A 12,690-nucleotide genomic window follows, 5' to 3' on the forward strand; every position below is an offset into this window, starting at 1 on the left:
ACTCCCAAAATACATTAATTATGATGGCACAATCAACTTAAATTGGTTAACTGTGCAGAAAAATTAACACGAGCATACATTTTTACATTACAGAGAATGATAATTTTTATAGTACCTTATTAAACTAATCTGTAGCAACAAAAAGCTTTTATTGAAATTACAAATGATATTGTTTTAATACTGGTGTAATCTTTAATTTTAGAAAATGCCTTTTCGTAGTTTATTTAACAGGCATGATATTCTGAGTGTGATCAAATGTCAAGCTGCCAATGCCCCTTAGTCTGGAGTCCAAGTGCCCTAGAATGCCAGGAAGCTTTTGGACATTCTGTGGGTGTTCACCAGGATGAGCTACCCTGGAGCATCCATAGAAAGGTCCTTGCTTCATTTAGTGAGAACAATTGCAGATGCACTGGGTGGGGGTAGACTGGGACCATCAGTGTTTGTCTGGACAGATGTACGTTCTGTGCTTGTTGTGGGCAATTACAACGTTCTTTTAGTGTATGTGACTTGAGCCTTGTGGCCCCGGTCCTTTTTGGTCCACTCCTTATGCTTTTGAAAAATGAATTTTCAGTAGGTTACTGTGATAATGTGATAATAATGATGATGATGATAATGTAGGGACTGTGGAGACCAGACGAGGGCATTGGATCCCCTGGAACTGGAGTTGTAGGTAGTTATGAGACTTGGGTCCTCTTCAAGAATAGTGCAGACTCTTAACTCCTGAACTGTCTCTCCTGCCCCCATATGTGGCTCTCTCTTGTGGGTTCTGTGCCTTGAACTCATGACTCATGCTTGTGAGGCTAGTACTTGGTCAACTGAACCCACTCTTCTACCCACAGTATTCCACCCTGTGAGTCTATCCCCTATAAATAATGCTTCTGCAACAGGAATAATTTGGTACTATTTTCTCAAAGAATCATTGAGGTGGAACTTCTCAATATCTTATTGGTCATGTGCTTTCCTAGATTTTTCTCTGTGACTTCCCCCTTTTAATTTAGTATTTCCCTTTTGTAGACCTGTAATAAAGGTTTTCTATGTCCACACAGCTAAGACATCATTGATACCCATGGATATCCATGTAGTTAATTTTTTTTTCTTTATATTTGTGGAAATCACAACATGCATTCCAATCCCACTCACCTCCCTCATATCTGTCTTCTGCCCTTGCAACTTTCTACCCAGATCAAAGCCAAATTGAAAGGGAAACCCCCAAACAAAACAAAATAAAGAAACTAGACAAAACAACACAAAAACAAAAATAGAAAAAGAAAAAGAAGAATCTTGTCGTGGAAGCTGTAGTGTGGCCGGCCTGTTGGGACTCACAGTTTACCCTTTAGTCTGTTCATCCTTACTTGCAAGTGTTCATTGCCATGAGTCCTTGGTCTGGTTCAAGGCCTCTGGTTTCTGCTACACCTCTGACAATGGGCTCTCACTGGGGCTCTCTTGGATATCTTTCTGTTGTCTTGTGTCATGAAGATCCTGCTGCTTTGGATCTGTAGGTTTGTTCGCTTCACGTGTTCCAGCAGTTCATAGATTTGGTGGATATTGAGGTGGGTCAACTCATAGCCCTTGCTCTGGGCCACGGTAGTAGCTGGATTGGCGAGCTTGCTAGCTTTCCCTCATCTTCACTACTCTGGAGAGCTCTCCAGCACTGCCTTGGCTACCCAATGCAGCCTGCAGACAAGAGTGGGGCCAGTTCTCCTGCTCTAGGGCCCCCCTCACTCTTATCACCAGGACCAGCTCTACTGTTTTTCCCAGGCAAGGTGCAGGACTCCCCCCACTGCTTCAGGGAGCAGCTCTCCTACTCTCTACTCTCTCATTTCTTCTTGAATAGCTCACCTGTGGCTTCTGACAACAGGGTCAGCTCCTGTGTACTGCCTAGGTGGGGTGCAAAAATTGTTTAATTACAAAAATATATTCATACCTTTAATACTACATCTTTAACATTCATATGTATGACTGATACCATTAAAAATCAGACCTTGATTTTGTTATTCACTGGAGCAAACATGAAATTGCTTCTTATTTTAACGGTGTAGTTTATGCCTAAGTAGGATGCTAGTCACGTGCCAGCACCTCTAGTCTTAGTCCAGTGTATCATGCAATGTGGCTGACTTTGATTCTAAAATCCAGACTTTTAAAATTCGCAGTGACAAAATTGCCACTGGGTCATTTGACAAGACCTGTAAACTTTGGAGTGCTGAGTCGGGAAAGTGTTACCACACCTTCAGGGGCCACACAGCTGAGATCGTGAGTACAGTTGACTTTCTGAAGACTCCCTCATGCTGCTCTTCCCCTTAGGACTCAGTGGTGAGAGTGGAAGTTGCTTCTATATTACATTTTCAAACTTTGATCCAGCTTTTTTTTTGAGAGTACATGGATTGTTCTTGTACTTCTCACCACCTAAGATTTAACCACTCACAGATACAGGTAGGGTAGCCTGCAAAGACTATTAGTAGCCATGCAATGTGATTGGCATCTGAGCGAGGAACAGCCCCCCCCCCCCCCCCGTTTTCACTTAGCTATCTCTAGAGAATTGACTTTATCAGAGCTGATGAGGTTATCACAGTAGCTGTAACTTCTGTAACCACGTTGAATGTGCAGGCTGATTACTTCATGCATTTCAATAGGGTTCAGTCTTGAGTAAGTCATCTAAAACTCTAAATATATGACTTTCGCTGCTGGGAGGCCCTTGTCATCTTTATCCTGCCTTATGGCAATTCATAAGAAAACTGGCACCCCGTGGAACACGGGATGGCTCTTGAGAACAAGCAGGCTGCTTGAACCAGGAGCAAACTTGGTTTTCATCCACCTTCAGATTCATGGTGTATTCATTCAAGAGGAGCCCATGGTGGGTTTAAGGTACTGTGTAGACAGGAGGTGTGGCAGTTACTCTTTGGGGGCACATACTGTTCTCATGACATTGATGTGTAATAGCTTAATTTTGCCCCTTAAAAGCCCCATTTTGAGGCACAGTTAAGGAAACCGAGGCACTGACAGTAGCTTGGTCAAAGGTGAAGAAAGTCAAAATCTTTGTCTTTAGAAAGCGGTTGTGTCTCCAAAGTCCCTTAGAATTTTGAAAACACTTTTATTTTCATAGAGTTCCTATTAAGACAGTCATATAATTTCATGGCCCACAACATCTGTCAAATAAACACTAAATGCTAACCATGTGTGAAGAGCAGTGAAGTAGCTCAGTTGGTAGTGTTTGCTTGGCCACATCACATGGCCTTGGGTTTGGGTCTGAGCACTGCATAAGCTAGAGGTGGTCAGGGCTGCCTGTAATCCCAGCACATACGAGATGGAGGAAGGAGAACCGGACCAAAGCCATTCTTGGCTACATAGGGAGTTCTAGACCAACTGAAAAGAAACAAAACAGACGTCCAAAGCTCTCTGTACATGTAATCTGGACAGTCGTTGTGGCATGCCTGATGGAATTGGATGCAGGCTTTTGTCACTCAGGACTTTTCAGTTCAGCAGAAGGAGTAGAAAGATCACTGGATAGGTTCAAAGAGTTTTCTTTATTGTGCAAGAAGTGTGTGGCAACCTCCATGAGGCCATTGGAGGGGGAGAAGTCAAGTGTCATTGACCAGGGAAGATGTTCAGAAGGAATGACAGAGAAGGGTACATGCTTTCCAGATGCAGGGATCAGCACTTCTCTGTGTCCAAAGCTACACACATAGTTGTTACTGAGAATTCAGATATCTCTTTGTGATCAGAGAACTCAACCTTCTCCTGATATGGCATGCATAGAATATTGTTGACAGAAAGGTTTATTTAGCCAGGCTAAAAAAGATATACCATGTAAATGCCTTTAAGGGATAGACACATAGGAACCTTGCCAGTAAGCCACAGCCACATGACAATACACAGATCCATAAAAATGGGTTAATTTATGATATAAGAGTTAGCAAAAAATACACACTTAATTAATAAAGATTTCAGTGTAATTATTTCAGGAGTCTGGGTGGCCAGGAAATGAACAAGAAGCCACTCCAACAGAATATGCCTTCTACTCTTGGCTCAGAGTGACAGGCAAGGGACTATGTAATATCCAGCTTGTCATGGATGTCATGTTAATCCATGACATCCATGTCTCTGTATGTTTATATCTAGCCAAAGAAAACATTTAGTGAAAGTGAATGAGTGGAAGAGGCAAGGAAAAGTTACGTGGTAGATCTAATGACATACTAATAAATCTGGGCATCGTATTGTAAGTAATGAATGCAATTCCTTTGAGGCTTTCTAGCTGGAAGTACCTGACTTGGTTCTTTAAGATTATATTTTTAGCCCTGTGAAGGAGAAATAGGAGGCCTGTGAGATCAGATATCTCTGCTAGTTTGGGGTCTTAGTGCTATTCATGCTTTAGGGAGGCTGCCCTAACACAGATGAGAAGGTGAGAAGTGTTAATGGAGCAGAGACAGAGGAACTTGCTTACCACATAGATTTGAATAATGAGGAAAGGGGAATCCACGATGATTCCTTGTTTGGAAGTTTATGTTATTGGTAGTACCCTTCCCTAATTCCATGCATAAGAGGAGACCACATAACTTTTGATCATCAGACAGATTGGAAAAATGCCTATACCATCTAACAAGCATCTTCTATCATTGGCTTACTATATTCCACAACATCACATCCAAGAACAAGAAGATGATGCACTAATAGTATGGATCCCCGGACTGAAGGAAGAAAAGCTCTCAGAATTACTTCACCAGTCACTAATATTTTGGCTTTAGCTTCCATGTTCAGATGATAAGTCAGGGAATGTACACAATTTCAAGCTCTTGGTGGATAGAGTTAATGTTAGGAGTCTGCATGGAGAGTGCACTTGGTAGGTCAACGGCACCATTGTTGAGCATTCTAGAGGTAGTGATGTTCCCAGTGTCATCAGTTGAGTGGTAATGATAGACCGGCCAGGAGAGGAGAAATGAAAGGGATCCTGGGACATGAACGGGATGGCAAGCGAGGAAGAAAGTGGTAAGTGTTCGGGAATTTTAACCAGAGATGGACTAGCTGGTGGTGAAGATATAGTCAGAGGCACAGTTGCTAATGGAAAGACCAAAGGCATGGGTATGGGGTTACCAGAAAGACTGCTGGAAGGCCATCCAGAACATGGAATTGACACAGTGTGACAGAATCAGAGTTAATCGCTAGAGAGCATGCTCAATGGGACTGTGATCATAGCTACAAGAACCCAGAAAGCCCCTAGCATGAAACTCATAAGAGCTGGGCTGTGATTTGGCTCTCATTGTTCTGTGTTCTGGAGGCTGTAAAGGGAACCTGTGACAGAGCAGGCCACATGAGAAGAACAAGGTCTCTCTTTAGGAGATTGTTCAGGATTCTGCCTGGAGATAACAGGTTTCTCACTCTGATGGCTTGGTGTGGTCTTATCCAAACTATTAAACCTAAATCTGCTGAGGTAATTGCAAGAATTTCAGTGCATAATTACTTGTCCAAGACATAATATTCCTAAAGTTCCCTTCATTTCATGTGTTGTAGGTATGTTTGTCATTCAACCCACAAAGTACATTGGTTGCTACTGGAAGTATGGATACAACGGCTAAATTATGGGACATTCGGAATGGAGAGGAAGTGGTCACTCTCACAGTATGTCTATATTGTTAACAAGGCTATCATCTGTGTTAATTATAGTTATATTTTGTTATGAAGCGAAGGCTATATTAAAAGAAGTTTTTGAGCCACTGGCATTTAAACTGCGGAAGATGCTACAGTTGGTTTGCTGACTGCTGGGACAGACTCAGGTGAAGATGCTAGAGAAACCAAACTGGCTTTTGGTTTTTATTATGTAAACCACATAATCTTAGAATCCCTTGTCTATCTGGCTGAAAAAGAATTGGCAGGGCTGTTACTGCTTGGAAGATGCCCAACTGAAGTGCCAGGCCAGTAGATTCTTTTGAAAGTATGGTTCATGCACTCCCTTGCCTTTCATGCCCACCTTCAAATTCTTCCAGGTTATGTAGAATGACAAGGGACTGCAAGCACCAAGACCAAAGGGCAGACCCGCAGAGAGGATGCCTATGACTTTTTGTCTTGCCTGTTCCCGCCACATGTTTGACACCTTCCCAGGACCTGTCACCCTCCACTTCATCCCACCCAGCCCAAATGGCCACAAGTGAAATAAAGTAACTCCCTATGTCATGAGCAGGAACCATCAGATTGTGGGCCTGGCTTCCTCGTTCATTTACATCTGTAAGTGAATTTTCAAAACCCAAACCAGACAAACACAAACAAGATACTTTGTCTAAGAAAATTAAAAGTAGCTGGGCGATGGTGGCGCATGCCTTTAATCCCAGCACTCGGGAGGCAGAGGCAGGCGGATCTCTGTGAGTTCGAGACCAGCCTGGTCTACAGAGCTAGTTACAGGACAGGCTCCAAAGCCACAGAGAAACCCTGTCTTGAAAAACCAAAAAAAAAAAAAAAGAAAGAAAGAAAAAAAAAGAAAATTAAAAGTAGACTAAGGCAAGAGGAAATGGTATCATTATTTTAAAGCTTAATCCTACACTTCTGTTTTTTTTACGTCTGTGGACCTAGCATTAGTAACATCAGCATGGCACAGAATTTCTTGACTGTCTTTTCCTTCAGGAACATGTGGAGGGAAATTTTCATTTTAGTTGGTGTCTGTGGTTTCCTCCTTCTGACTCGGCTGTGCCTGTTTGGCAACACCGAGTCCTGCTCTGCGCATGTGGAAAGCAACCTGTGTGTATGCCCCAGATTCGGACACTCAGATATGCTTCACCTTGTCAGCAAATCAATTTGTCAATGGGATTTTAGATTATATTATCTACAGATGTCATCAAGGGCTGAACAGATATCTCAGTGGGTAAAATCCCTCTGTATAAGCATGAGACACTGAATTTGGATTTCTTGTACTCATATAAGTCTGGTGTGATGACGCAGATGTGTAGCCCTGGAACCTGGGATGGTAGAGACAGCCAGCTCTAGTTCTGGTGAGACACTTAGTCTTAAGAATACTAAAATGAATTGAAATGGAGAAAGATATGAAGTTGATCTCTGGCCTACACAAATTCCTCCACAGGCAAGTGCACCAACAAACGTGTTCACATATACATACACCACACACACACACACACACACACACACACACACACACACACAGTTCCTAGAGAGATCCTTAGAAGTTCAGAGGTTGAGACATGAGGGTTGTGTGTTCAAGGCTATAGTGCAGAAGCGAAATAAACAATAAACAAAATGAATAGAAATAAAGGTATTTAATTGTATTTATTTACTGAAACAGTTAGGAAACTGATGTTCATATCGCAAACAAGATCCTCTTTCCAGATTCTCAGAATCTGTTGCAGGAGGAACTTCATATTGTCTCATACACTGGGCTCCTCAGGTCTAGCCTGTGAGGAGGGAAAGTCAGGTCACAGGCAGCTACCTATCCTTGACCAGTGATGTGGAATTGGTTCTCCACATCACATTATCCTAGGAGTTTCCTCCATTTTGAAGTTACTAGATTAGCCCATCTACCGTTTTCTTTTGCCCACTCATTATTTTCATGACTACCCCAAAACAACCCTTCTAGTCTTTCCAGGATAATGGGAAAGATCCCTTCTAGTTCCTCCAAACATATTATTTCATTTCTAAATAACCCAACCCTGTCCTACAACATTTTCATTGTCCTGCAATTGTACTGCTTGCAATGTGCAAGGCAATGAACTTTGCTGATTTACTGTGCACGTTGTTAAATTCTGGTCTCTCAATCTTGTCACCTTGCAGAGGAAACTATGCCACATGCAGTTCTTCCTACCCCAGCCCAGCCCAGCCCAGCCCAGCCCAACCCAGCCCAGCCCAGCCCAGCCCAGCCCAGCTCAGCCCAGCAGCCCAGCCCAGCCCAGCCCAGCCCAGCCCAGCCCAGCAGCACAGCCCAGCACAGCCCAGCTCAGCCCAGCAGCACAGCACAGCCCAGCCCAGCCCAGCCCAGCCCAGCCCAGCACAGCCAAGCACAGCACAGCCCAGCACAGCCCAGCACAGCCCAGCCCAGCACAGCCCAGCAGAGCCCAGCCCAGCCCAGTAGGATTTCTTGCTTCTCGCTGCACCTCTCTTCTCTTTACCATCTTTTGGATGGTAATGTACTCTTATCTACATATTACTGTCATTGATGTGCTTTCATATACACATGTATATGACTGTATCTGTTCTTTTCCCAGGGTCATTTGGCAGAAATCATTTCCTTGTCATTTGACACCTCAGGAGACAGAATCATCACAGGGTCCTTTGATCACACAGTTGTAGTATGGGATACCAGTACTGGAAGGTAATTTTCTAGATATTTTTTACCTGAGTCAGAGATTAAGACAATTCTGTGATAGATGTTAGCTTAACCTTGCCTAAGTTGTTTGTGATTTAAATTCTGCAAGAGTATGACTCAAGCTGGGCAGTAGTGGCACACACCTTTAATCCCAGCACTCGAGAGGCAGAGGCAGGCAGATCTCTGTGAGTTTAAAGCCAGCCTGGTTTACAGAGTTAGTTCCAGGAGAGGCTCCAAAGCAACCCTGTCTTGAAAAACAAAACAAACAAACAAAAAACAAAAAAAAGTAAAGAAAAAAGAAAGCAACAAACAAAAACAAAACAAAATATACTGAAAAACAAGAGTATGACTCATAACTTGGTTATTTTTATGTGTTTTAGTAATTTGCCTGCATGTATATATGAGCACCACAAATGTGTCTGGCACTTTCATGGTTGAAAGCCACCATGTAGGTGCTAAGAACTAAACCTGGGTCCTCTACAAGCACAGCAAATGCCCTTAACCATGAGCTATCTCCCACTCTCCACTATGCAAATGATAGCAAACGGCAACATGGAAGAGGAATGTTATGAATAGCTTGGTTACGTAGCTGTTATTTGTCCTGTATAATCAAGTTTCAGTGATAACTTATTGTGGTAAAACTGAATATCCTGAATTAAAGCTTGTGTTTAATTCTCAAACTTAATTTAGACCAGGAACTTCTGTAAAAAGACCTTGCACCTTGATTCCCAACTGCTCAGACCTGAATAATCACACAAAAATTATATTAATTACAACACTGTTTGGCTAATGCCTTAGATGTATTTCTAGCTAGCTCTTACATCTTAAATTAACCTATTTCTACTAATTATGTATGACCATGAGGCTGTGGCCTACTGGTAAGTTTCCAGCATCTTTCTCTTTCAGCAGTGACAAGGCATCTCCCTGACTCTGCCGTCTGTCTCCCTGCATTCAATTTAGTTTTCCCCGTCTAGCTCTGTTCTGCCCTGCCACAGGCCAAAGCATCTTCTTTATTAATCAATGGTAATAAAACATATTTATAGCATACAGAGGGGAATCCCACATCAAACTTCAATTTCCTTTCCAATGGTTGTCAAGAAATTCACTAAATTAACATATTTGTGTTGGAAAACTCCACTTTTGGACTCCAAATTTGGATAAAGGGATTCATTACCAGTGCTGGTATTCAAGAGCATGAGTCAAGAAAGGGCCTTGCAGCCATCTGATGCTCTGCTCCTGAACACCCATGCATCTGTGGGTCCCAGTGCTATGTTGCTTTTGTTCATGAATTAGGTAGCTAATTAATCACTTTTTGAAGCCAAAGTCCCACATAGCTCAGGCTGGCCTTGAACTCTCTTTGATGCTGTGGATGACCTTGAACTTTTGGTCTCCAATCCTCCATCTTCTGAATGCTGATATTATAGTCATGTGCCACCACACTTGTTTCATGTAACACTGGGGATTAACCTGGAGTGTTCTTCATGATATGAAAGCAAGCATCTTGCCATCTGAGCTACTTTCCTAGCTGTACTCATTGATTTTAAGGCCATTTCTAGAGTTTTAGACTACCTTGTGAATAATTACCCATTCCTTTTTGAAATGTTACTTTAAGTAAAGTTATAGTTTTCAAATTTTATTTTAGTTGCACATATTTATATGTACAATATGATAATTCAATACATGTATAAATTATTGAATAATGAACACAGGGTACTTAATATCTCCATCTCCTTAAATATGCTTTTTTCAAATTTATGCCAATATATAATAGTTATACATCTTTATGGGGTAGTGTGTGATATGTGAACACATGATACCATATGTTGCTGATCAAATCAGAAACTTTCTGGGGCTGGAATAAATCAGACACAATCATATTACCTTTTTAAACAAAGATTTATTTTTATTTTATGTATATGAGTGTGTTTGCATTCATGCAGGCATGTGCACCACATACCTGCCTGGTGCCCAGAGATGCTGGGCGAGGACATTGGATGCCCTGGAGCTTCTTATAGATGATCGTGAGTTGCCATATGGGTGCTGGGAACCGGACAGGGGGCCTCTGGGTACAGTGAATGCTCTTCACTGTTGAGTCATCTCTCCAGACTCAGCCATACTATCTTTGACTGCTTAGAACTTACATGTATTTTTACTGAAGTTAATGTCCTCTTTTTGAGTAACAGCAAAACTATTTTTGCTTCATTATAAAAAATGTAATTTTGTAGATATTAAAATTTAGTTCACACGTATGGGTTTGACCGTGTGTGTGTGTGCTGGAGCAAAACACCTGTGGTTTTATTGTTTACCTGACATAATCTAGAGTAGTGCTTCTCAACCTTCCTAATGCTGCGACCTTCTAGTACATTCCTCACATTGTGGTGACTCCCAACCATAAAAATAATTTCATTGCTACTTCATGACTATAATTTTGTTCCTGTTCTGAATGGAAATGTAAATATGTTTGGAGATAGAAGTTTGTCAAAGGGGTTGTGACCCACAGGTTGAAAACTGCTGGTCTACGTGCTGGCAAAACTGGATGTCAACCTGTAGAAGAATGAAAATAGATCCATATCTATCACCATGCACAAAACTCAAGTCCAAATGGATTAAAGACCTCAATATCAGTCCAAACACACTGAACCTGATAGAAGAGAAAGTGGGAAGTACTCTACAACACATGGGCACAGGAGACCACTTCCCACGTATAACCCAAGCAGCACAGACACTAAGGGCATCATTGAATAAATGGGACCTCCTAAGACTGAGAAGCTTCTGTAAAGCAAAGGACACTGTCACTAAGACAAAAAGGCAACCTACTGACTGGGAGAATATCTTCACCAACCCCGCATCTGACAAAGGTCTGATCTCCAAAATATATAAAGAACTCAAGAAACTAGACCGTAAAAGGCTAATCAACCTGTTTAGCACTGAGCTAAAAAGAGAATTCTCAACGGAAGAAGTTTAAATGGCCAAAAGACACTTAAGATCATGCTCAACTTCCTTAGCGATCAGGGAAATACAAATCAAGACAACTTTAAGATACCATCTTACACCTGTCAGAATGGCTAAAATAAAAAACACCAATGATAGCCTTTGCTGGAAAGGTTGTGGAGAAAGGGGTACACTCATCCATTCCTGGTGGGAATGCAAACTTGTACAACCACTTTGGAAAGCAGTGTGGTGGTTTCTCAGGAAATTTGGGATCAACCTACCCCTGGACCCAGCAATACCACTCTTGGGAATATACCCAAGAGATGCCCTATCATACAACAAAAGTATATGCTCAACTATGTTCATAGCAGCACTGTTTGTAATAGCCAGAACCTGGAAACAACCTAGATGCCCTTCAATGGAAGAATGGATGAACTAAGTATGGAATATATACATGTTAGAGTACTACTCAGCAGTAAAAAACAATGACTTCTTGAATTTTGCATGCAAATGGACGGAAATAGAAAACACTATCCTGAGTGAGATAAGCCAGACCCAAAAAGAGGAACATGGGATGTACTCACTCATATTTGGTTTCTAGACATAAATATAGGACATTGAACCTATAATTCGTGATTCTAGAGAAGTTAAATAAGAAGGTGAACCCAAAGAAAAACATATAGGCACCCTCCTGAATATTAACCTTCATCAGGCAATGAAAGGAGACAGAGACAGAGACCCACATTGGAGCACTGGACTGAAATCTCAAGGTCCAAATCAGGAGCAGATGGAGAGAGAGCACGAGCAAGGAACTCATGACCGCGAGGGGTGCACCCACACACTGAGACAATGGGGATGTTCTATTGGGAACTCACCAAGGCCAGCTGGCCCAGGTCTGAAAAAGCATGGGATAAAACCAGACTCACTGAACATAGCGGACAATGAGGACTACTGAGAACTCATGAACAATGGCAATGGGTTTTTGATCCTACTGCACATATTGGCTTTGTGGGAGCCTAGGCAGTTTGGATGCTCACCTTACTAGACCTGGATGGAGGTGGGTGGTCCTTGGACTTCCCACAGGGCAGGGAACCCTGATTGCTCTTTGGGCTGACGAGGGAGGGGGACTTGATCGGGGGAGGGGGAGGGAAATGGGAGGCAGTGGCAGGGAGGAGGCAGAAATCTCTAATAAATAAATAAATTTAAAAAATTAAAAAAAAAAGAAAACTGCTGGTCTAGAGTCACCTGGGAAGAGAGACTCCTGGTGAGGAATCATTTTGATAAAGATGGCCTCTGGACATGACTGTGGGTTACGACTAACATGTCTTGTTAATTGAGGTAGGAGGACACACTGTAGACAGGGGCAACACCATTCATGGGCTGGGCCCTAACCTGAGTCCAGTAAAGAAAGCTGGCTGAGCCGAAGCAGAACCAAGCAGGCAGCATGGGGTGTGGGGTGTACT

At 42.3% G+C, this 12,690-nt stretch overlaps 1 protein-coding gene across 1 annotated transcript in view; it reads left to right on the plus strand.

Annotated features, from left to right (window-relative positions):
- The window catches only part of Daw1 (dynein assembly factor with WD repeats 1), a 43,422-nt gene that overhangs the window by 19,325 nt on the left and 11,407 nt on the right, over window positions 1-12,690 (plus strand). The window contains exons 6-8 of the mRNA XM_041650816.1: window positions 2,151-2,250; window positions 5,503-5,610; window positions 8,196-8,302. Of these exons, the coding sequence (XP_041506750.1) occupies window positions 2,151-2,250; window positions 5,503-5,610; window positions 8,196-8,302 (315 nt within the window). The remainder of the gene's footprint in view (window positions 1-2,150; window positions 2,251-5,502; window positions 5,611-8,195; window positions 8,303-12,690) is intronic.

Source organism: Microtus oregoni, unplaced genomic scaffold (genome assembly GCF_018167655.1).
Source record: "Microtus oregoni isolate MIOR12 unplaced genomic scaffold, Mior012 000004F_ref0000308, whole genome shotgun sequence".
Classification (NCBI taxonomy): Eukaryota; Metazoa; Chordata; class Mammalia; order Rodentia; family Cricetidae; genus Microtus; species Microtus oregoni.